Source organism: Primulina huaijiensis, chromosome 13, assembly GCF_012295235.1.
Source record: "Primulina huaijiensis isolate GDHJ02 chromosome 13, ASM1229523v2, whole genome shotgun sequence".
Classification (NCBI taxonomy): domain Eukaryota; kingdom Viridiplantae; phylum Streptophyta; class Magnoliopsida; order Lamiales; family Gesneriaceae; genus Primulina; species Primulina huaijiensis.
The window spans coordinates 18,147,363-18,172,862 of NC_133318.1; the positions used below are offsets into that span (position 1 = coordinate 18,147,363).

The following is a 25,500-nucleotide window of genomic DNA, read 5'->3' on the forward strand; positions in this document are numbered from 1 at the left end:
TATCTTGTCCAAAAATTGTGGGTTGTTGAGACATTCTGGCAGTCACTCAAAATTAAGTGTCAAAGTTGACATTTGAGTTGTATTTTTGGATTCCTGACAATATGTTCGTCAACATATTATTTTTAAATTAGTTTTATCAGTATTGTGAGGGGTAAACATGTTTATTACAATATATAAATATTATCATCTCTTTAAATTAATATTCACTTTCATGTTTGACATATTATGAGTCATGGTAAAATTAGGAATAATAAATTCAAACAAACGAATATACAAAGCGAAACCAGAATTATATGGTAGCGAAAATTAATATATAAATTTTTAGTGAATTTATCGATGTTAAGATGTATAACAAATCTTATATCATAATATATAAAATTTCAACCTTATAAATGAAATAAATCAAATGAAATATACAAAATTTTATTATATATACAATCAAGTAATGTATTATAATTGTATTTTATTCTACAAGAATTCTTGTCAAACTCAGTGATTGTGAATTTAACATCTATTAAATCACAAATTAAAAAGCGTGTCAATTAAACTAATTGAGTAATCACATTTTCTTGAATTTCCTAATTAATTTTTTATCTTGATAATTTGTTTCATTTAATATTTTAAATTATAAACACCGTCACTATAACTAAAGACACATTTTTTTTAAATGTTCATAAAGACTTAATCACTAACTCATATGAAAAACATTTATCAACATACTGTATTAAAAACATTCTAATTAATTAAGCGCATTTGTTGAAAATTTTCTAATTAATTAAGAAAAATTCATTTACAATAATCATATTTAATCTTTTTGAGATAACACAATTTATTTTATAAGATATTCATCGCAATTCTTTATTTGTATGTTAATCTTTAAATCTGAATTATGATGTATATTGTTTTTCTAAAAGTTCTTAAATAATGATTTAATATATTTATTCGACACTTCAATATTAACATTTTAAAATATATTAATTTTATATTGTATGCGTGCAACACTTCTAATCATGATTATAAAAATTTTGAAAATGAATTAGATAGAACATAAAAAATTACACAATTAATCACAAGACAGAAAATAAAAATTAAATAATTGTCTTTAACCTATAAACTACTAATACTGACTTCTAAAGATTGAAGTCGGTGAGAGTGGAGGCCAATATGTACTAAAAAAATAAAAAGTTAATACTTGAATGAGTCACACTACAAAGTTAGTGAAGTAAAAACGAAGGACAAAGTCGGTTAATAAAAATATTATAATGGGCTAAGTTGAATGAGACTCATATATATAAGTATCTCACTTGGTTTCACCTTATCTTTTGTCACTGTACAAAGCGAAAGTTTATGTACTGTAGTGTTCTACATTTTCTTAATTTTTCATCATCTCTTGGTCTTTAAAGATATATTAGAATTTTTTCCAAACATCTAATCTTAAATGTGATCAATTAACCAAATAATTATTATACTTTGTATACAATAATAAATAGATTAATATATTTGAAGATAGGAAAAATAATGTATTGAGAAGAATAAAAAAAGAATGTTAGAATTAATACTATAATTATCTAATGTCAATATTTAATTTAACATCCTACATTCGAAAATGTGTTTATTGAAATAAAGACTATGATGATAAACTAAAAATAAATAATTTATTTATCATTGTAACGTAATAATAATGTGATCGTTATTCGGAATCAGAAAATGATGTACTTTGACTTTTTTATTAAATTGTATAAACAATTCTTTCAATATTTTTAGTAGATAAACATGTTAAATATATTAAAATTAAATAGTAAAATTTAATGATGAATATGAATGTATTAATTCAACTTTCAATTTGGGTTTCGTGATTTTTTCAATTTTTCAGATTTTTCTTTTATTTTAAAATATAAATTTTCAAATAAATGAAAAATAATTTTTTCCTCTACTACTTATGTAGAATATCAAGTACTATATATTCTACTCAAATGTCTTATAAATTTATATGATATGGTAAAAAGTTATGTGCATAAAATTATTGTTGGGTACAATAATTGATCATGTTGGATAGAGTAATTGAAATATTGTGCTTGAACTGTTGTACTATTTAAAATATTTGATTTGCATTGTTGCCATAATCTATAGGTTTTGATAAAACAATAAACGCTTGAGCCTACAATTGGTATCAGAACCAAGATCACGACTTTGATTTTCATTGATTGCAATTGGTGCAATTATTAGGAGATAGATTGTTTGGTACAATAATTGTCCACTATGGGTAGGCGCTTGAGCTGTTGTATGATTTAAAGATTTGACTTGCATAGTTATCATCAGTTATAGCTTTTAGTAAAGACACAAACGCTCGATCCTATATTATTCGATTGTAAAGCTAGAAGAAACATGTTGCATCAACTTTTAGTTTTGAATGGATCCCTTACATGTTACTCGATTTTTAAATTTAGAAGCATTCTACAGTTTTCAAATATTATTATATATTGAATTATAATTTATACCTTTCAAATTGGATAAATATACAATAAAACTCATGTAAATATTATTAGCAAAAACATTTAAAAGAAATATTGGATTTGTCGATAATCAAAATAAGAAATAAACAAATTTTGATCTCTGGGTGAGAAATAAGATATTAATTAAATAAAGTTATAATTGCCACAATGAAATAATGCACCTACCTGCATTTATTACTGTATTTTGCAACTAAAATGTCAAAAAAAATTTCCACGTATTATTTTTATATCATATTTAAAATAATTATGAATCCTAATTTTTATTATTTTGAGTTGGCCTTAATTATGAAAAATCATTGTGAATAAATTGAATTTGAAAATTCTTATATCTATGTATATCACATATTAATATATCAACTTAAGTCCATGTAATAAAAAACTACAAAATGAACTTATTCATCTTCAATGTACACAAATTATATGGTAAATATATATGGCAATTAAGACAATGAATTAGAATATGTGCTCACATATAACAAAATATATAGACAAAAAAACAATAAATAAAAATATTTTTCTAGATATAAATATTTTTTTATAACTTTTTCCAGTGAGTTGGAGAAGATAAAAGAGAAAAAATATTAACTCTTTTGGGTTACACAAAAAAATAGAAATAGAAGAAGTGTTTGTCATACAATGAATTCAGTTTCTAAATTAAATGTATATTATAAAGCTATATTTAGCGTTCAAACTTTATAAAATGCAATGAATTTTTCTTAAGATAAGGGTACACAAATGTTTCCGTTAAGATATTTAAACAATTAGAAAAACTAAATATATTATTTTTCTGAAGGTAATACCGATATGATATTAGTAATTTGATTGTGCTAATTATACTTATGAGTTAATATGAAATATTAAAATAAGTGTTATAAGAGTCAGTAAAAAGATGATTTATTGTCAAAAATATTATTATTATAAATTACAAATAAATGAGAACATTTAATCAATATTTATTTAAATCAATCAATGAGTACTTTTTATGTGATGATAGATTGTTATAATAATTAGAGGTGGGCATTCGGTCGGTTCTGTTACCGACCGAACCGAACTGAATTAGTCATAATCGGACCGAACCGAAATATTTAGCAATAACCGAACCGACCGAATTAATTTTCATAACCGATGAAAATCGAATCGAATTAAAATCGGTTAATTCGGTTGGTGGCCGAATTAACCGATTAGTTTTAAAAAAAATTGTGATTTAATTTTAATTATATATGTAATTTTTTTGAACACTACAATCAAAAATAAAGCATAAAAACATTAAATCAAATACATCACAAATTTTTCTTTAGAATTAGGGCTAATTTTAAAATTAAAAATAAAAATAAATATATTAAAATTGAAAAATAAAAAAAATTTATTAAATAATAATATTTATTATATCAGTTAGCCGATTTCAAAATTTTGAAAACCGTAACCGAACTGATCGAATTAACCGATATAATCGATTTTTTTTATTTGGAAACCCAATTTCCGAATTGACTTGGTTCGGTCGGTTTATAGGTTATCAAGTATAGTTTATATGTTATCAAGTATAAGTGTCTAATAAATTAAAGGTGACTAGGAAAATAAAAGCATCCAGTAGAAATTATTGTTAATTTACATGAAAGAGAATAATAATTAAACAACATTGTAAATAAAAAATTGCATATCATTGATTGTAAAAAAAGATTGTAATAATTGAATATTATAATAAAATATATGCATTATTGAGAGAAAATGACAAATAACAAAAGAAAACAAAATGATAAAAAAGATATGAGAAAAATTTCAGTAGTCCAAATCTTTTTTTAAAATTAAAAAATATATTTTTTTTCAAATTAGTTACATATGCTAATTAACACGAATTGTCAAAATTTACAATACTATTATAATTATTTTTGTTGAATTAANTATATTGAATCTTTATATTAATTTCATGATTGTGGAGAATAATCAAGAACTGTAATTTGCTGAACCTAACAAGACAAACTAGAACGGAGCTTTAAATCAATGTAAAGATTCAACCCTAGTACTGTATGTCATTACATTACTTTCTTGATTATTGGGAATAATCAAGAATTCAATGCAAAGTTTCAACCTAGTATGTATTATTAGCATTAATACATTACCTCTCTTTCCCTTGTGATCCTTGAAAGATTCAAAAGCCAACATATCGAGTCTTGAGTTTACACCTTAAACAATAGCTTAAACCTTTTGGCCACACCAAGAAATCTCCTATATGATGAATTACTGGAAGTGCGAGAAGCATTTGTAGATTTTCCTTTCTTGTAAACCACTGAATGTGGGGATACAATAAACTCAAGTAGTAAATGCATGAAATAAATATTCTAAAGTATATCATCATCTTCTTGATGATATATTGAGGCATCCTTGATTGTCAGTGAAGGCGGAGTTCCAGGCGTAATACAAGCTGTGACATTCTCACCAGGTGCCTCGGCATCCTTGAGGATTGCGTCGAGGTCAATATGACCACTGCAAGTCAAAACCCATTTGTTCCCCAATCATATTATTTCGGTATCGCAACACAAACTTAGCTTAGAGATGCAGATGCTCTCTCAGATAATGAGTCCATAGTACCTCCCACAGATGCATTGTCTTCTCATATTCAAATTCCCTGCAATAATCAGAAACGCCCAACTAAGCAAAGTGAAACATAGATACAACGTTCATAAATGATATCTTTTTCTATCTCGAACGTTTTCCAATTGTAGACTGACACTCAATTCTTTAAGCTAACAGCTCAAAACCAAATAGGTGCATGCATGTGCTAATTCTCTTAGATGAGAATTCACAACTTCCATCTATGTAGTTTTTTATGCTACATATTTAATTCTTGCTTAAGGAAATAATTTGAGAAAAATAAAATTAGTAATCCGATGGTAATTTAAAACCCGTTAGCTGCAGTTATTTTCTTAGTTAAGTATTTGAACTGAATGCAAAAACTCAATAGTATAATAATGACAGTAAATTTTTGTCCAACTATAACTTATTGCCAACCCTGTGTTGGACTGTATCTTTGTATTGAGTGAATATCTGAAAATGGCACTGCTCCAATGGAATATAGATTTTTATCTGAACAAAATCGATGGAAGCCCATAAACATTTAAGTTTAAAATGCAAATACCATTAGAACTTTGCCCTTTGTCAGGAATCCATTCAAATTAAAACAGAAAAAATTATCTTTTGAATTATATGAAAATAGCTTATTTTGTATACAAGAAAGATGGTTGAAATCATATTAATATTTTTGTAGGAGGTTTATGATATTTTTTTAAAAAAAACATAAGATGTTAACACCTATTTATTTTTCAACAGTTATTTGCACCAAAACCTCATGCGAAATATCGAAATACATATTTCGCTACCATGAAAATCAAACAAGTGTCTCAGCCTTTGATTTTTTTAAAAAAATTGCAGTTTACCCTTGCTAACACGTTTTTTTGAATATACTCTCATGTTGAAGTTAAAACCCAAATTTTGAATAATATTATGGGTAATGTATAAAAATACTATTTTATTAATCTATAATATTTTCCATATCCACAATATATTCATCAAAGATTCCATGTTTTCTTGTAGAGAGAAATCTCAACTCAAGGTTGTGTGTTCAAAATATAGCGTTAACAAGGGTAAATCATGCAATTTTTATAAAAGTTATCTAATTATTTTAAATGATAATGAAAATCAACTCAAGGTTGTGTGTTCAAAATACAGCGTTAACAAGGGTAAATAATGCAATTTTTATAAAAGTTATCTAATTATTTTAAATGAGAATGAAATATGCATTTTCGGTATTTCATATGTGATTTTGGTACACACATAGAGTTATTAACTCTTTTTGATATTTCAGAGGAGGGCAATATGCACCTAAACAATACAACACTGTTCAATCAGATCCACCATTCACTCCAGGCAACTAAAAAAGTGAATGCAATCTTTCCTTTTAGTTAGCTTTATCTGTAGTACTTATACCAAAAATGTGAAGTTGTCTGATGTAGTTACAAAAGCAATCTTAAAAACTAAAACAAGGAAGATACTTGCCACTACCAGAGATTCAGTACTTGCTCGTTTATCATATGCAATACTTGTCAATCAAAAAATTATAAAAATGAAACAAAACATATCCTACTATTGAGCTATTTTCCTCACATCAACGAGAACATTAAACCAACCCCGTTATTTGATTCCAATTATACCCAAAATTATTTCAAATCTCTTGCACTTGAACCACAACTAATCATGGCTTTGATGATTTCAAACCTTTCAAACATTCCACTAATAGGAAGATCAAGTGTGCAGTAAGATGTTTGAATGAAAATTGAACCATGAAAACATATAGAAAAAAAACTCAACATTTATTTGCAAAAAAATGTTGATCGATCAAATGACCGTTCAACCAAACAAATGGTTATCCCTTCAAACAGATGCCTGTTTGCCAAATCGATGTACAATGCCCAGTTAGGTTCACTATTCGAATCATTTTTCGCTGTTGGAGTTGGAAAAGATAGTTGACTATAGACGAAATAATCGAGTGGCTGAATCTACAGAAATGTTTTTCGAAGCTAAATTTGCAAATTGAATGAAGAAACATCTAATTAAGGATTAAATTATGACACACACAAATCTGCACTTGTTCTCTTAAAATTTATCAAAATGTCATAATTTGCATTTGATCTCGTGATTTCTCATAATTATCCAGGTTATTTCCTGGAGTAGAATTAAATTTATCATTAAATATTGAGATGTTATACAATCAATAAATCAACCTTAGTTACATTACCACAGAAGCTTTTAGTATTGCATAACATTAACGCAGAAATGTAAATATCATTCTTGCAAAAGGGAGAAGTGTACAGTTATATGAGATATCAGTGAGTGGCATGGTTCCAAAGGTGACTCGTCAAGTTTTTCACGTCCCAGATGTTTCCAAAGGTAACACAAATGTTTCAATCTTTGAGTGTCAATATTATAAATATCATTTCGAAAGAAGGAATAAGAATAACGAAAAAAGAAAAAAGCATCAAATAAAAGATCAGTAAAGAACATATCATGGATCATGGACACACAAATATCGGTTTTATTACCGGAAAGTCCAATTTCTTCCTTTTCTCCCCCTTGGCTCTAACAGGGAATCTTTCTTCCTGATCTAAGTTGATCTGATGGAGCATCTCAACCCAGAGTTCTTCAAACTGCATATGGAATCCTTCCTGAAATAAATCTCTAATTTCAGGAAACAACTCTGCTGGATTTTCATTCCACAAATTTCTTAATTTAGTACAACTGTCAATGACTCTTCCTCTCAAACTCATTTTGCTTAACAAATTTGCCACCCGTTTAAGGCCCAATGCTTCTGGTTTCAAAATGCTTGAAGGTGGGACAGCTAAGTATTTACGGACAGCCTTTAGGCATGGCAAAACTTGCCCTTCGAGTAAAGAACAAGCAAACACCACCACTCGATTAAAATTGTCTTTGATGGGTAAACCATGCAGAGGAAGCTGCCACAGATGGGGACCAAAGGTAGGAGTCACCCAAGACAAGACCTGATCGGTTATTGGGTCATAATATGGTTTTGGATCAGAAAGGGGTGCAGAGAAACTACAGAGTGGCTGGGCATACTTAAGAAGCCAATTTGACCTCACGCTTGTTGCACCGTGAATAAATGGTCGTTTACTATACAGTAAATCATTGTAAACCAAAAATTCAGGGGGAGATTTAGAGACAGACGACCAACGATGGAGGAAAACTGTTTCTTTGACCATGCAAGCTTGATACCTTACTGATTTAACTTTTCTCTCTCCATCTAACACAACAGAAGCTGCTTTAATGCGCCTAGCAACCCTATCAGCCCAACCGGCACAAATAGCCTGAGCCAAGATGTCCTCATTTAGCAAAAGATGATGTTTATTTGAGGGAATTTTCCAAGAACATTCCACATCCTTGAGAGTACCATGGGTCCACAAAAAGTCTCGCTGCAGATCACTCGTACTTGAGCTGAAAACTAGTTGAAGAACCTGTTTTCTCAGCTTGGACATTTCTTCCATGGTTTTATAGTGTAAAGCACTCTCACTGCAGAACTCAACCGGATTTTCAGAAAGTTCAAAACACTGAAGTGCACAGGCAATGGTCAAAGCATCGCTTGTTGGGTTACAAAACTTTTCACGAGAAGCTTTGGCGATTTCTTTCAATTTCTTTCTCCTTGCCTTCTCTCCTTTGTCACGGATGTTCTCACTTTCAACAGAACCATCTTTCTCGGCATGCTTTGAATCATTTGTATCAATATGGCTTCCTTCAAACTGCGTGATGAAAGGATTTGACAAGCTCAACGCCGCAGCTGTTGCAACTGCATAGCCCAAAACTATACTTGCTCGACTACTATCTTTCACCTTTTGCATAGTTTGAATAACAGTGAGGAGCATTCTGGAATGACGAGGATTCATAGGATAGTGAGCCATAGCTCTCCCTAGAGGGGTCAATCTTCCATTCGAATCTAGTGCCTCAAGAACCTTCAAACAATTCTCTGCTTCAACCAAATCATTGGTCTCAGGAGGTGTAGGGAAAGGAAAATTAGCCACCTGGAATTATAGATAGCATAGAACTACATAAGGAGTAAAAACAAATAAATAGAAGACAAACCCATGATTTTGTATTGTACATGGCAAAGAGGCAAACCAAATAAAATGGCAATGCTTTCTAACAACGATAAAGGGCATGACAAATTCCAAAAGCTACAAGGGTTATTACGTAATGATGACCAAAATAACAAGTAAAAAAAGCTATTCAAATCCCTTGATACAACAAAAAACTTACTTTGCCAATATGCATGGATTTCATAAGCAGGACAACACCATCAACCGGAACTTTTAATATTTCAGCACTTGAGAAGTCCGGAAACATATTGTTGAAGACTGCAGAAGAATATAGGCGATAACAGTGTCCAGGTCCAGTTCTTCCAGATCTCCCAGCACGCTGAGCTGCAGAAGCCTTACTTATCCACTGTATCTCATAACTTTCCATACCATTTGAAGAGTTGTATATTTTGACCTTCTCCCTTCCAGTGTCAACAACATACCTTATTCCAGGAATGGTCAAAGAGGTCTCAGCCACATTAGTTGCAACAACAACAAGACGCTCTTCTTCCTTTACCTCTTCAAATACACGAAGCTGGGCTGGTGCAGGAAGCATGGCATAAAGGGGCAGAACCCGAAGTGCACCAGTACAAAAAACCTTGTCCCCCACACTTTTCTCAGCAATGTAACTAGATTGGTTTGGGCCTCCTTCAAGTGTTTTGGTAACATTTTGGGTTGTATTGTCCGGTAAAGGACCATTTTTCCTGGCCAAGGCTTCAAAAGCAGCCTTCAAAGAATCAATGCCTCCGTCCACTCCCAAAATATTCACAAGCTTACCATCAGATTCAGCAGACATCGATTTTGAATAATTCTCATCATCGCTATAAAATTCCAGATCACTCTCTTCACTTGAATTATAGGTGTTATCATATTCATCTTCCAATAAGTTGCCATGATTCTCTTCCATGTGAACGCTAAAATGATCAGGAGTCTCATCACCAAAATCTCCTTGACAATCAAATGCATCAGTGATCTCTTTCATATCAATTTCTTCAGAAGGTTTCTCTTCATTTACAGAAAATGTCTCGTTAGACCTACGTAACTTCCGACAAAGGTATTCTACTTCTCTCAGTCCTGTCACAAAAACAAGAATGCCACCAGGTGGTAGTTTCTTGTGAATTGACATAACTTTTTTAAAAGCTTGACCAATATAATCTACAATCTCTGTTCTCTTTGAGAAATGCATGGTGACTGGATACTGTCGAGTTGGAACTTCAATAATAGGCGGGGGGTCATGAAAAAGTCTTCTCTCAGACACAAAATCTTCTACCCGCAGTGTTGCACTCATTAGAACAAGTTTCAACGGATATATCCTATTTTCAAATTCAATAGTTTCCCCTGAAATAATTCTCTTATGTTGCTCCTCGAATTCCCTCTGCAAGAAAATACAAGGTAATAATTAATCATGCATGCATAAATTTTTCACCAAAAATTTTACCACAAAATTTAGCATAGAAAGACAGACGAGGTTACTTGACGCTCTTTGATAACTCGAGAAAGCATCCCGATGAGTATATCTGTATTCAAACTTCTCTCATGTGCCTCATCCAAAATTATAACAGAGTAGCGCTTCAATAGAAAATCATTCTACAATACAAAGAAGAACTGAAATTAGAATAAGATGAAGTCACAAAGAAAGAGAGAAATTGTAATGGAAAATTTGTCGACAATAAAAGAACATGAAAATAATAATGCATCTCTAATATACAGATGCAATTGAAGTTGAGGGCTCAATTGCCAACCCCACCACTCAAGTCCCACACACACATGTTCGCTAATAGAAGAGCAATTATCAGTGCAGATATTTAGCAAACCTATCTAGCAAAATTAAACATCCTAACACTTCAAGTATTACATATGTTTTCATCAAGTTGTTAACTAGCAAAATAGGGTATGTATGTTATTGCATTATAAAACACAAATAATCACGATAAAACTCTCAATAAAAACGCAATATTCCATATATTATCACAAAAAAGAACAAAGTAAAAACCTGCACTTCTCGAAGCAAGATTCCATCTGTCATGAACTTGATTGAGCAATTATCTCCAATCCTTCTGTCATGTCTAACTTGAAAACCTACTTCCTTACCCAAACGAAGACCAAGCTCAAAAGCCACACGCTTAGCAGTTGCAAGCACTGCAACTCGGCGAGGTTGGGTGACGCCAATAATTCCCCGACGAGTGTGCACATGGTTTGGACCAAAACCAGCCTCATAAAGAAACTGAAAATTACCAAACAAGAGAGATATGATAAACCATCTACAAACAATTATTTTAATGTAAATATTAGGAAATAATTTTAAAACATACTAACCTGAGGAACTTGGGTGGTCTTACCACAACCAGTCTCACCACATATAATAACGCTACTGTGATCATTAATAGCTTCCATTATTTCTTGTTCCATCATGACAATAGGAAGATCCCTTCTTGTCATTTCCACCTCCTTTGGCCTTGACACATGCACTACGGTTGGAGTACAGAGACTTCTTACAAAATAACAGTTGTCTTGATTACTTGGACCAGCAAGACTGTTTTTTGGATCCATGTGCAGTGTATCCTGCACGATATCCAAGATGACTTGTATTCGAATGAAGAACATAAATATGTATAATAAAGGGAAGTGGCTAGGAACTGTCCAATAATGCACACAGCCACACATGCTTTCATATTTTAATAGTACGACACTTAAACAACAGGATTATAAAGATTATCAAGTATACCACAGGCTTTAGCTTAATAATTTCTTCATGGCTGCAACTTGAAGGAAAAGGTTTTTGTGAAAGTTCTGTCCTAGATGATTCAATAGTCTCGTTAACCATTTTCTTGGCTGAAACAGTAGCATCATGCATCGCCTCCTTTTCTGCTGTTGACCGCTTCAAATTGCTCAGGCCGTTGGTTGGTTGTGGCATTAAAATATTCTCACATTGTTCAACATGAAAAGATGGATCATCACTGGTCCTCTTCTTTAATGGTCGATCACTCTCCGCCAATTCTAAACCTGCTTTCAAAAAGTTGGCTTCCCTCCTACGCTTTTCAAGAGCTGTTTCAACCTATGATCAATTAGTTAACCACATGAATTTCGGATATTTTTTCTAGCCTAAATAGAATACATCATAAGACAAGCACAAACCTGACCCAAATTCCTTGAAGACCGCATAAGGGAATAAACATCATCTCGAATCTTGTACCTCCTGAGAGAAAAATAATACAAGAAAGCAATCAAAATACACTTTCCAACATCAAATTTAATTTGGTTATATTCAACAATTAAAGAGGGGCGAATAAAATGTTACTCTAAAGTATCGATGCTTTTCTCGAGAAGCGTTTCCTTCTCTTTGTCCTCCTACATATTAGAATTAAACTCATTCAAAACCAACGCCACCAATAACTAGCAAAACAAACATTTGACTACATAATTGGAAAGAAGGAACACACAAGCACACGAACCTCAAGCTTCTTTAACTTTCTTTTCTGGGATTTGCTTAGCTCCTTAGGCTTATTCATCATGCGGTTGGGTACCTTACAAATAAAACTCATCAACTAACTTACAACCAAATATAATCCGATATGCAGAACATAATCAATAAGCTTAATGCATTCACCTGCTTTTTCACCCTCTTTTCTTTCTTTTTCTTTCCTGGTAACATGATAATATCTCCACCACCATATTCCGCCCTGTCGCATTACAAATCACAAAAATATATTATATTTAACTCGGTATTACACAAAAAGAATTAAACAATACCGCCATCATCTAAAAGCTAACCTCGTCAAATCTGTTCCCAGGTCCAGATTATCCAACTGCAGCATCATTAACACCCGAGCCCGAATATTACTATGAGTCTTGTTCCGGAAACGACTGTGTAAATCATAAAATACAGATACCCACAACAAAGGAAAATTGGAGCAACCTTTGGAGATGCAAGGGGGAGATACTGAGGGCGCCGCAGCACTATGCTCTAATGATGAAAGTTCTGAATCTGTTGATATTTTGATTTGAGAGGGAAACTGAAGAGAAGAGGCACTGCAATTGAAGGGGATGGCAGGGTTAGGATGTAACGAGCACACGAGGGATAAAACTGTAAAGTCAAGTAAACTATACATAATTATAGATTACCCCATTTTTTTAAAACCAAAACTTTAGATTAGATAGATTTATTAAATCTTTTTAATTTTAAGAAAAATAAATTTTACAATTTCTAAATAGCAAAATCAAGTTTAATAACAAATCAAAATACATAAGAAATCTTTTTTATGGGCCTATTAGCAATATCAAGAAATTGAAGTAGTTTCTTGAAAATAATTGAATGTTCTCATTAAAAAAATTTCTAGAATAATAAAATTTATCATTTTGTTTCCCATTACCTTGATCAACTAGATATAGAACTAATTTAATCTCTATCAGAAAAGTAGGTAAAATAAATGCTTATTACATAGCACTAGGTTCATTCACTTAATCTGAAATTTGTCCAACAATACTATAACAAAAAATAAAGACCAAATTGAGCAATTCGAACCAGCCATTTGACCATGTGGTATAAATCATATCTCCACTACATATGAGATGAAGCATTGGAGCCAACCATATTTGTTCACCACAGAAAATCGAATTCTTCAAATAATTTCTCATTGAACAACAAATAAATCGATTTCTAGAGACATAATCATGTATTGGACACTTGTAATATTTACAACAAAAATGGAACACATAATATTCTTTAGAGCACGTACAACACAAATTACTCCATTTGTCTTGTTTCACAAGCGAACATATACATCAAATTTTGTACAAATAGAGGGAACAAATGGCATTGCTATTCAATAAGAATAATAAACATTTTGGTTGTAAATATTACAAATGTCAAATACATGAACATGCTTTCTGTTGTCTGATGTAGCGTGTAAAATAACAAGAACCATTACATGTGTTTATTATTCTTATTGAATAGCAATGTCATTTGTTCTCTCTATTTGTACAAAATTTGATGTTACTGTTTAAAATATATACTTTATATTTTGTTAAATTGGTTACTGATTAAGTTTACTCTATGGGATGCAGAGAGCTGGATAGCGAGTGGAACCGCATTCTTCTTCGATAAACTAAACGGGATTAGGGCTTGAGTGAAGAGCAAATTCTGCTGATATTTTAACAGGTATGAGTTGTGAAGATAAGAGGAGAAGTATCGAGTAGATGTGTTTTGCCATTGTAATTTTAAAGTGTTTGTGCAGCAAGTGTTTTCGGAGGAGTTTATGCTGAGTTTAGCTACAGGCGCTCCTGTGAAGGGAAGGGCCACCTAACCAATTTTTTTTATATAGATAACAGATACGATTGCAAAAACATCTTTACCTCGTTGCTAAAGGTGAAGAAGGAAGAGAGATTGCTTTGTAATCCCATAGAGTTTAAATTGTTAAAGATATAAAAAAGGGCGTTTTTGGATCAACCACAGCTGGATAAAGGTCGGAGTCACCTATATTAAATCAATATAAATTTGAAGAATGTGATGTAAAGTGCCAAAGCTGTGATTCATTTACAAAATTATCTGAAAAACAAAAAAAACAAGTCCCGTCTAACGTATTGCAAGTCCAAACAACTCAGTCATTAACCTTTTTCACTATTCGATAACTCATTCTGTCTATGCAATTTTTCGAAAAATAGGTCTCCGAAATGCTCGCACAAATTGTTTTACACAATCTGATACTATCTCATTACCCGTAAGCATTAACTTTCCCACCGCTAATTACCTTTTCTTAACAACAGATTATGATAAAGAAATCAACACGTGTTTTCAACCTAATAGGTACAGTCACAGTGAGAAAATAAAATTACTAGCCAACAGTGGGTGAGTTGGTGCTCGCAGAGAACCGCAATCTTTGCCATCTCTCATGACACAACGATTTTTTCAACATTATGTCCCTAACCCACCCCATAAATCACCTCAAAGCAGAGCAATTCCCACTATGACCACGCAGAAAATTTCTGCCATGTAAAGATTACATCAATAAGATGGCCTCGTACTTTTCTTCCATTAATTATATGGGATCAAAAACATAAAGTTGTAGAGGACACAGCAAAGAATATGGCAATAGAGAAATCTAAGCACACGCGCGCACAAACCGAACAAGGCAATTGTCAACAAATCATCAAATTATCCTAATTTGATAAATCCCAGATCAAAACCTAGCAGGAGCAAGGATTTAATACCCTAAAAAATTATATCAACAACACAGAAAAGCACACATCTTTACACATCAACATAGAATGTAACAGAACCTGAATTCCTCGAGATATTTGATCTACACGATGTAATATTCTACAGTATCAAGGGGAATTCTAAACTTGGTGTTGAATTTGTTGAAGCATAAATTTCCTTTACCTGGAGATGTCGACAATTTATTTATCACGTTGAGTAGTTTATTGTTTTTTCGAGGTCGAATGAGAGTCGGATTTAACTAAGGAGTAAATATGGAATTTCGTATAATGCTTTGCTACTCTTTATAATATTTTTATTTATAGTAATTTAATTTCAATAATAATGATAATAATTGTGTACTATTTTTTTTTCCAATGTTAAACAATTTTGGAATTCAATGACGATTATTGATATATTATGATACTAATGATTTCAATAAATTTTTTTTTTTTTTGGGTTGATAGTGTTTTAAATCATAATAGTTTTAAATACTAATAATAATAGTAAAAATAATAAATATAATCATTGTAATTACAATTATTATTATATTGATTGTAGTATTAGAACATTAAATTTTTTTTATCTATTATTTGTATACACGAACATATAAACTGTTTAGTGATAATCATGATTATAAATATAAATTTAGCTATAAATTTCTCCTTAAAAGGCGTGAAAAAACATTTCAAATCTAATCAGGAACAGTTAATCAGTTAAAAAAAACCTAAAGTACTCGATTCAATAGCTTCTCAAGAAACGTAAATCAACTCGGATAATTCACTCAACATAATCGCGTGAAACATTCTTTTGTTCAACAGATGCAACAGAAGCATCGGAAAATATAAACACCCTAGACTTGATTGTGGTTGAAATCATGGGGAAAAGATTGGGAAATTTCCGCGCGGAGACATGCGTACCTTGGGAGGGCGGAAGCGGAATGAACGGAGCAATATAGAAGACACCGGCTCAACTGGAACGGACTGGGTAAATGGTCCAAAGACGCGAGATGGCTAAAATGATGTGCCCTATTTTTAGGGTTGACCCGACGAGATCAGTTGTTTTTGGTTAGGTTAGATCGGTTCAATAATTTTAGTTTTTTGAATAATCAATTTGGTATTTCGAATTTAGTAGGAAATCTCAATCTAGTAATTCTATTAACAATATCAATTGGTTCCTAAAATTTGAAAATTATGTTTTAATTTGTTTCTTGATATTAGTTTTACTTCAATGGAGGTGAGAGTATTTGATTTAAATGTAGATTTTCATATTGAAAGATATTTTCTACTTCATCAACGGTGAAAATTATTTATAATAAATACAAACCAAATTCATTTGTGAAATAGTGACAATGGATAATTTTTTTAATAATCATTGGCAGGTAACAATTTGTTACTTTCGTTAATAACAATGTGTAGGGTCATGGGGACTTAGTGATACAAGTCACTCGAGATTAATATATATAATATAACAGAGGTATGTATATTTGTTAAAACAATTATGATTTAAAATACTATCATAATTATTGTCACTCCCTACAAAATTATATATAACAGAGGTTTATGTATATTTGCAAATGTATGCAAGTCAAAAGTAGGATCCGTGATAGACTGCCACGGATCCTACTTTTTTTTTTAATTTAGTAATAAAATATAAATATATATAACTCAATAAACATCCGGATAACACTGTCAGAATCTGTTATAGTATTTTTCGGATTGTTATAGTTTTGTAATACTTCTGAATTTGTAATATTTTTATAATTTTTTATTTTTTATATATTATTTTTTAAAAAAAACCCTTGCTACTCACCTTTTGCTTTTTTTATATCTTTAAAAATTTATATTGATTTAATATAGATAACAGACACGATTGCAAAAACAATTTAAACACTACAAGGATCAACTTATGAAGTTTTCGACCTTTTCTTTGTTTTTTTTTTTTCATATGAATATTATTGTGATTTATTGTATTTTTTTATATAATAATTCATGTAAAGCAAGATATAATTAAAATTTTAATATCAAGTGAAATAGATATTCCGTACGGGGCTTTTATTGCCCATTTAGCCGTCAAAAGATGGCCAAGTCTGATTTTCAAAAAAAAAAAATTTGAATGATTCTTTCTTGGCCATTAAATCACGATACAATATTTTAGATAGAACTTTGAAGAACCAAAAACTTTTAGCCATTAATTAGTTAACTTGCTTAACTATAAGCTGAACTAATTTCCTCTAATCATTAAACTAACTTGCCTAACTTTAGATGAAGTATATTTATTACATTGGAGAGACAACAAATATTCTATTTTAACCAGTAATTGTGAACACCACTTTCACTGCGTCAAGCCGTGGTTGATCCAAAACGCCCCGACCTTTATCCAGATCTTGTCAAAGGTGTCCCTATAAACCCTAATTGCACGTATATGATCTTTAATTGGACGTATTTCGCTCTGTTTTTTTTTTTTTTTTAAATCTACTGTTTTTGTTTCAGAGGCTGGTGCGGAACATGCTGATAAAGTAGCAGGTTAGCTTCAGTCTACTTCTATCTCCTCCAATGGTACTTACAGTCTGTAATTATTTTTTTGAATGTTTTATTCTTGTATTTTCGATGCATATATCTATCTTGTATTCATTGTGTATAACTTGTTCTTCTTACTATTTTTCTGATTGACTCAAAAATAACGTGCTTCTTTAGAGCTTAGAATTATGTAAACAGATAAGAGGATGCTATACAACGGTATTTCCTATATTGGTTTTTAAAATGAAATGCATCCTTTTGTGGTTTAAGTATTTATATTTTAAAAAACATAGATTTTCTTTTGCATTACCTAGGCGTGTTTTTCCATCGATCATTTGTCGTTATGTGATGGGTTATCTTATGTACACGATTTGAAAGTGAACACCATTTTTTGTTGTCTTCTGATTGTCAAACACTGAAACCTACTGAATTTACTTTGGCCTGTATTTTGAACTGCTCTTCTTAATTTCAACAGGTTCTTCTTCCCAACCAAAGGAAGAAGTAAAACGTTTACCTAGTGGGAAAATTAAAAAAAGGTAGGCTTTTGAATAAAATATTTTCTTGTGCCAAGTTTGAAAGCCATAAATGTATTTGTAATGATTGGTTGCATTGTTGGTTTTCTTTAGATTTGAGTGAGGTCTTTTTAAATAGATGTTTAGTTTGGTTTTCTACATTCAACTGCTAATAAAATAGTATAAAAACATATTTTCAAGATACTTTCTTTCTTTTTTCTTTATTTGCTAGAGTAATTATGGAAATGTTCTGAAGTTGTATTTCTGGAATTGAGACTACTTTTGGCAGAAATTAATCTAAACATAATCTATTGTAGTATTCAATTACAATAAATTAATCTGTATTTGATTATATGGAGAACGTAGCATCTTGGAGCATATTGGTCCAGACATTTGAATTCCATGCACAGAGGAAATATTGAAACTTATAAGTTCTACAGTAGAAGTCGGAAGTAATTATTGAAAAGATGACTCGTAATAAGAGGAAATGCATCACCACTGTTAAAGGCCTCGAACTTTTTGGTACGGGTGTGTATTGATGCTTCATGTAGATTATAATTTTACTTGTACAAATCACATCCCATTGCTGCTAAGTATCGTACAATTATTGTGCTCTGAAACTTCTTTCAACGGTGCCTAGGTTGGAATGTATGTATTTGTTCACGTGTGGCAATTTTTGTGTGTGTATGTTGGTGTCATCTCATGCAAAATAATCAAATGAGACCTAAATTGGATGAAAGCTCCATTCATCGAACAAAGATATCTTTAATTACTCTACTTCATGTGCCTATATGCAGCTTTAATAGAAAGAAAATTCATGAACATGAAAGAACAATTTGCATGTTTTTAATGCAAAGACAACTTTATTCTCATTATTATATTAAAATTTGTTTTTCATCTTTCAAAATGTTAAGAAAATTTTTGCCATGAATCGCTTTCATGAAAATGGTTCTTTTGCTTATGTCATTGGCTGCGTAATCCTTTCTTTATTATAATTCTTTATAATGAACTGCAACTTCTGGTCCTTTCTCAATATAACTCAACGTTTTTACACCATTTGTGAAATGGATTGAAGGCATTATCCTCTTATTTGTTTTAGGTCCCAGAGACAACCATGTTCTTTATCGAGGATGGAAAAAAGGTTCCAGCAGTTTAATTGTGAACATTGTTTGCATCATCTCGATGACTTAACAAATGGAAGGAAATTATGAAATATTTTGGCTTTCCCTCCGAAGCTTTGGAGATGCAGGACATACACAACGTGTTGAATATTGTCACGATTGTGGTATAATATTTCACACGGCATTGTGATCTTGCATTTCAGAAACATGCTTATGTTATAAATTGTTATGTATAATATCTATCCTGATATTTTATATGCTCATTTAGACAAAATAAATATGAAATTTTGATCCTAGATTATACATGTTTCATGACACGTTCTTTTTGTTTATACGCCTCATACTTGTGAAGGCTACACATTTTTCGTCTGCCTCTGTCTCTTGCATTTTTTAGAGACTAGCCTTTCAAACTTTTTCTTAGGAAATTATTTGATAATGATGTGCTTTTGTGTTTGTTTTTGAGATACACTTCTGCGTGATATTCTGATAACCATTGTTGTTTTTGCATGAATTCTTTTTTCATACTTGAATCTGGAATGCTGCTGGTTTTATTTATTTGCTAGGATTTGATTCAGTTAAAATTTCCGTGAGCCAAAAATCCTTAGAAATGTCACTGTATTCATGTGTATATGTAACCAAGGAGTAGTATCGTGATGCAATTTTTTGGAACTGACCGACCTGCTGTGGTTTTATACCGATCTTAAAAAATTTACATACCTTAACCTTTATTGATGAACTTTAAAAATGAAAAATATTTTTATTAAATAATTGTTTTTAATTATTTAAAATAAGGTTGATGCTTTTCGTTATTTTTGAAAATAAGGAGTTTTGAGGTGATTTTATACGCCGAGACGTAATTTTTATCTGTATTCGATTTTCAACAAAAATACTAACGTTTTGACAACTCGGCTAATAATTTCACGAACTTTCCTAAACAAAATAATTTTTAAATGCACGATTGGGCTTATTGGACCTAGTATAGCTTTCTAATAGGCTCAAGCTTGCACACTTATTGTTTTATCAAATAATTAAGCCCAAAACCCTACCCTTTTATTTATAAAACTACACGCCCCCTACCCCAAACCTCACAAGACTCCTAGCACATCAAAATAAACGGCACACACGAGAATTCAAAGCAAGGAAGCTTCGGTTCTTGAGGGATTTTCAGCCTAAGGTTCTCGTCGCCGTTCTTTGCATCGTCAACTGATTTTCGTACGTTATATACGCAAAGGCACGCCATAATTCTTTTCTTTCTCATCTATCACACCCTAAATATGTATTTGATTATGATTTGCATGAGAAACAAGTAACCCTTTTATTTATTTCGTTTTTGTGCAAAGCATGTGTTTTAAAGCATGATATTTGACCCAAAAACATGATTTATGGTTACATGAAGGGGCTGCCATGATTAGGGATTAATATGGGTTGTTTTTACACGAGAAAAGAGTCATAGGATACACATGATAAGCTGCACACGAAGATGGAATAAGATGGAACCTAATATCGCATGTTTTGTGTCTTAAGGCTCGGTTTTGAGGGAACCGTGGTGCATGGCTTGGCTTTGGCACGACCAGGGCTGGGATAGGACATGGTTGGGTCAAGAGAGGAGTCCTAGCCACACTAGGACTCGAGCACAGTGGCTGGGAAGGAGTTCTAGCAAGCTAGGACTCTACCCGAGGCCATATCGCGAGGGGCTGCTTTGCGCTTGGGCATGTGGCTCGGCCAGGGTGGTTAGGTTTGGGCTAGCTAGGTCTCTAGGGTCCTGAGAGGGTTCACGAGGGGCTGGTTCAGGGGTTGGCTTGATGGTTAAGGTTCTAGCCAAGTTACAAGAGTCCTAGTGCACATAGGGGTCTCGGCCGCAGCTTTCTTCTGATATGGGTGCCTTCGTCTTGGGCTAGGGTCGATTCCTAGGGGTCCAGTGGGTCCAATAGGGTCCATAGAGGATTTGGGAAGGGCTTGGCTCGGGGTGGCTCGTGTGCGGCTCGTGGAAAACATAAGATGGCTCGAGGGCTTTAGCTTAGGGTTCGAAAATTTGGTTTAAATTTTTAAGGCTGGAACCGTGGGTCCACGGGGGTGGTTCATCAGTCACAAGGGTAGATTAAGTAATTAAAAGTCTATGTTTAAAATTTGAGAATTTTATATTAAGGTTTGAATTAATTCGGGAATTAAACGCTCCGCGAATTAATAATTAAGAAATAATCAGAAAGCCTAGAATTTAACCTAAATAAAAATATGAGAAATTTAATTTAAGCTTAGATTATTATTTGGGATGGTCTAGAGTCAATGAAAGTAAGAAAAAGTCAAAATCGAGGAATTTTACATCTAGGGGTAAAACGGTCATTTTACACCTAGGAAATAGTAAACGTCATAGCAGTGCCCTGAATGCTGTTTTATATGTTAAAATGTGTATTTTTAACTGTTTATGGAATTTTATGATAAAATTTTGACGCTAAAAGATGTGTTGCATGCTTGGTTTAAAAAAATGATTATTATATGCATGATTTTATGAAGTGATAGAAATATGAAATGTTGAAGGATGTGAAGTGATTGTAACTAATACGGATACGATGATATGTTAATACATAAGGCCAAGGCTCAGTTGACGGGGTGAGAGTGTCGATGATGTCCCCGCCGCCCAGCACAGTTACATGTAGATGGATCCATCGAACCCCTAATACGAAAGTCACAATCAACGATCTGAATTCAACGAAGGGAATATGTATACGTATATGATGGATATAAATATGTTTAAGATGATATGAAAATATTTTAAGTTTATGCATGATTATGAAATGGTATTTTAAGTAAAAGTATTTTCACTGTTGCATGTGATCTGTATACGTATTATTTGCTATCAAGAATATGGTTTGCTGAGTCTTTAGACTCACTAGGTGTGATCGATGCAGGTGAATATGATGTTGATGCTAGTGGAGGTCTTGATGGTTGATCTTACCGGACTGAAGGTGAACATATCCCGAGGACCAGCGCTAGTAGTTTTCCGCACTTATGACTTATTATTTTAAGTTTATGTTAAAAAATTTTACGACTTTTTATTTATGTTTTTGAGTGGTTTTTTGAGAGGTTGATAGAGTTGGCTTTATTTTAAAATATTGCTAAGATAGGATTTGCAAACGTTTGACGATTTTATGTTTTAAACTATTTCTTTTGGATTTTCAAATATAGTTGGTTGTTTTAATTTTAAAATGGTGTCCAAAATATTTTAAGTATTTATATTTTCAATTCGGCCGATTATTGTGAGGTTTTTTTTAAAAAAAATTAGTACTTTTTAAAGCAAAATGAGTAGTGGACGTTTCAAGTACCTTCGCGATATTATTATCAAACACTAGAAGAAATTAAAGCAAATCGACCTTTGAGTCCTAAAGAGTAAACAAATCGAACCAAGCTAAAAGGCCTATGTTAAAAGTGACTTATTAATTGAAAATTCTTTGGCCGGGTGATAGTATCAATCTTGGGTCGAACTTGGCTTTCATTTCTTGAAAATTGTCCCATTTGGAGCCATAATGTTTGATCCAATCTTCCTTTGATTTGTAGTACGGAAGATACTGTTTAATCTTGATATGAGTCTTTCGGCAGAAGTGAAGTATTTCATTATTTACTTCATCGTAAATCTTCGTCTCGTTGGGACTACTAGAATGCAGTAGTCCTAGAGTATAGAAGATGTCTTCATCTGGTGTAACTGTAGACATTCGTTCATCCCATCTGGAAATTTTAAGTTATATGAAACGATGTATATATATAGCACATATACCATATACGAAAACACACACACACACGTAGAGAGAAGAATGTGAATTGTGGAGTGATTGATTACTTGTCTTTGTTAAATGGGTACAAAAGGATGAGTTCAGTGTTAATCTTGGGAATGAGATTGACAAGAACTCCAGCATTTAAATCAAGAATCCGAGACTTTGGCACAAATAAATTCAGCCATGGATGAGTCGGTGATTGCGGGGTATTCTGTACTTCCAACCTTGGGACTCTTGTCAGGAAATCAAAATAGGAGACATCTGCGCTGAAATTTAAACTAGGGATGAAGTTCATATCTTTCAGCAGCATTTCAACAACCTGCCAATATATATGGTGGAATCAATTAATCTAATAATAATCACATTTTGATCTTCTATGTATTGTTCATTTAATTGATGTAGAGAAGGGATTTAAGTTAATACAAGTACATACCTTATTAACCGTATCAGCATCGTGATCGTCGTAGTACTTGACTAATTCGATAGCGTAGAGGAGACCATGTTTCCTCAACAATAAAGTAATATGATCTTGGTTTGAAGACGAGTTAAAGGAAGACCTCCAGCTATCTGGAATAGTCTCATTTGTGATAAGAAAGCCTTCCACATAGTTTGGAACCTTTGATGAGATAAATTTTTCTTGATCTTTTGTGTAGATGGAGAAATTGCTGTAGAGTAACCTTACCCATTTCGCCTACATAATAGTTAGAAGAGATATAATGCAGAACAGTTGGGTAACAACATAATTTTAGATTAATATAGTGGATATATAGATCATAAATGTGATGATTATGTGTGTGTGTATTATAAAAATCCATATGAGACGGTCTTACGAGTCAAGTTTGTGAGACAAATATTTTATTTGGGTCACCGTGAGAAATTATTATTTTTTATATCAAAAATATTATTTTTTATTGTAAATAAATGCATAGTTGATCCGTCCTACGAATAAAAATATATGATATCATCTCACAGGAGACCTACTCTTGTTGGTGCTTTGGCCAAGATGATTCTTGCTCTTGTTATGATGCCAAACTGTCCCAAACCTCCAAGAACTGCGTAGAACAGCTCTGATTCATCCTTCCTTGAGCATGTTATAAGCTCCCCTTTACCTATATATATATAGCCAAAAAAAGACGAGCAAAACCCATTAGTTACAAATGAACAAATACAAAAACATTTGTGTTGTTTTAAAAACCACTTGTTTTCGTATATATATACATATATATGATAAGAGCTCATGTAAACCAAAATTAACATCTAAGAAGTGAATATGCCAATTGGTCGAATATAGGTCATAATTTCTGACCAATAAGTTTGTATGATCAATTTAATGAATTTAAAGGTATTGGAAAGATTTCTAATTTATGATCTCTAATTTAATATAATATGTATAAAGAAAATTATTTTTCTGAAACGTCGAATTCACGGGAGATGGTCAACAATATTATCATATATAAACAAATTTACCAGTAATAACATCAAGTTCAAGGACATTGCTGATTTGAGGGCCATGTAAAAATGACTGCCCACTGATTCCAGCATTAGAGAGTGTGCCTCCCACAGTTAGATACAAATAATCAGTCCAAGAAACAGGAGTAACCCCATGTCTCAACGTCTCGCGTAAAACGTCGATCCAAAGCTCTTCGCCTCCAACATCTGCATAAAACCCTGAAGAAGGGCTCCAAGAAACCCTAACCCCACTCCCGTTTCTACTCAAAGAAGCCATCTCCACGACCACTCCTTTGTATGCCATGGCCTGCCCCCTCACCGAATGACCTTGTCCTCTGGCAGCAATAGAAAATGGAGTACTGGAACAATTGTTCGAGTATTCGATAAGTTTAATGATGTCTTTAATGGATGAAGGGTAGAAACCCGCTGTAGGGATCTTGTGAACGATGTTTCCATAATCATTTGAAGCTTTCGCGATCGCTTCAGGGTCGGTTCGAATCTTCTTACTGATTTCAAGGGGAAGGATTTGATCTTTGCAAAGTGTAGTTTGCAATGGATTGATTGGCTTTGCTGAAATGCAAATTACAATATCGAATAATGTGATGATCACTATAAAGAAAATGAAATGCGAAGGCCGGTTGGGACAATGGGTTGTCATATTACAAGGAGATCTAAACCTTGATTTAATTGAATCTTTAGTATTATCGATTACTACTTAGAGATTAACGTGTACTATGACATAGGGCGTGTGTGTGTGTCTATATATATATATATATATATATATATATATA

General features: G+C 32.3%; 2 protein-coding genes and 1 long non-coding RNA gene across 7 annotated transcripts; 1 reads left to right on the forward strand and 2 right to left on the reverse strand.

Moving 5' to 3' along the window:
* Window positions 1–7,235: 7,235 nt before the first annotated feature.
* LOC140956378 (ATP-dependent RNA helicase DEAH13) lies at window positions 7,236–16,413 on the reverse strand. Of its 3 annotated transcripts, XM_073413104.1 has the most exons (12): window positions 16,262–16,413; window positions 12,920–13,177; window positions 12,756–12,828; window positions 12,601–12,672; window positions 12,447–12,496; window positions 12,284–12,344; window positions 11,874–12,203; window positions 11,465–11,710; window positions 11,142–11,372; window positions 10,622–10,735; window positions 9,330–10,523; window positions 7,416–9,094 (listed from the first exon to the last, which is right to left on the reverse strand). In XM_073413104.1, exons 2-12 carry the CDS (start codon window positions 12,964–12,966, stop codon window positions 7,577–7,579), a joined length of 3,936 nt encoding a protein of 1,311 aa, XP_073269205.1. In that variant the 5' UTR covers window positions 12,967–13,177; window positions 16,262–16,413; the 3' UTR covers window positions 7,416–7,576. The 3 variants fall into 3 exon arrangements, with proteins under 3 accessions (XP_073269204.1, XP_073269205.1, XP_073269206.1); XM_073413103.1 differs by lacking the exon at window positions 16,262–16,413 and having other exon boundaries at window positions 7,236–9,094; window positions 12,920–13,272; XM_073413105.1 differs by lacking the exons at window positions 12,756–12,828; window positions 12,920–13,177; window positions 16,262–16,413 and having other exon boundaries at window positions 12,587–12,671.
* Window positions 16,414–17,630: 1,217 nt separating this feature from the next.
* On the forward strand, window positions 17,631–19,789 carry LOC140991925 (uncharacterized). 3 transcript variants are annotated; one of them, XR_012177983.1, is made up of 4 exons: window positions 17,631–17,736; window positions 17,834–17,899; window positions 18,336–18,396; window positions 19,472–19,789. It is a non-coding gene; the product is annotated as an uncharacterized lncRNA (long non-coding RNA). The 3 variants fall into 3 exon arrangements; XR_012177984.1 differs by lacking the exon at window positions 19,472–19,789 and adding an exon at window positions 18,813–18,898; XR_012177982.1 differs by lacking the exon at window positions 19,472–19,789 and having other exon boundaries at window positions 18,336–18,568.
* A 3,025-nt stretch (window positions 19,790–22,814) lies between these two features.
* Window positions 22,815–25,440, reverse strand: LOC140991834 (cytokinin dehydrogenase 2-like). Its single transcript, XM_073461994.1, has 5 exons — window positions 24,728–25,440; window positions 24,242–24,369; window positions 23,694–23,951; window positions 23,326–23,579; window positions 22,815–23,213 (listed from the first exon to the last, which is right to left on the reverse strand). Exons 1-5 carry the CDS (start codon window positions 25,365–25,367, stop codon window positions 22,925–22,927), a joined length of 1,569 nt encoding a protein of 522 aa, XP_073318095.1. The 5' UTR covers window positions 25,368–25,440; the 3' UTR covers window positions 22,815–22,924.
* Between the last annotated feature and the right edge of the window lie 60 nt (window positions 25,441–25,500).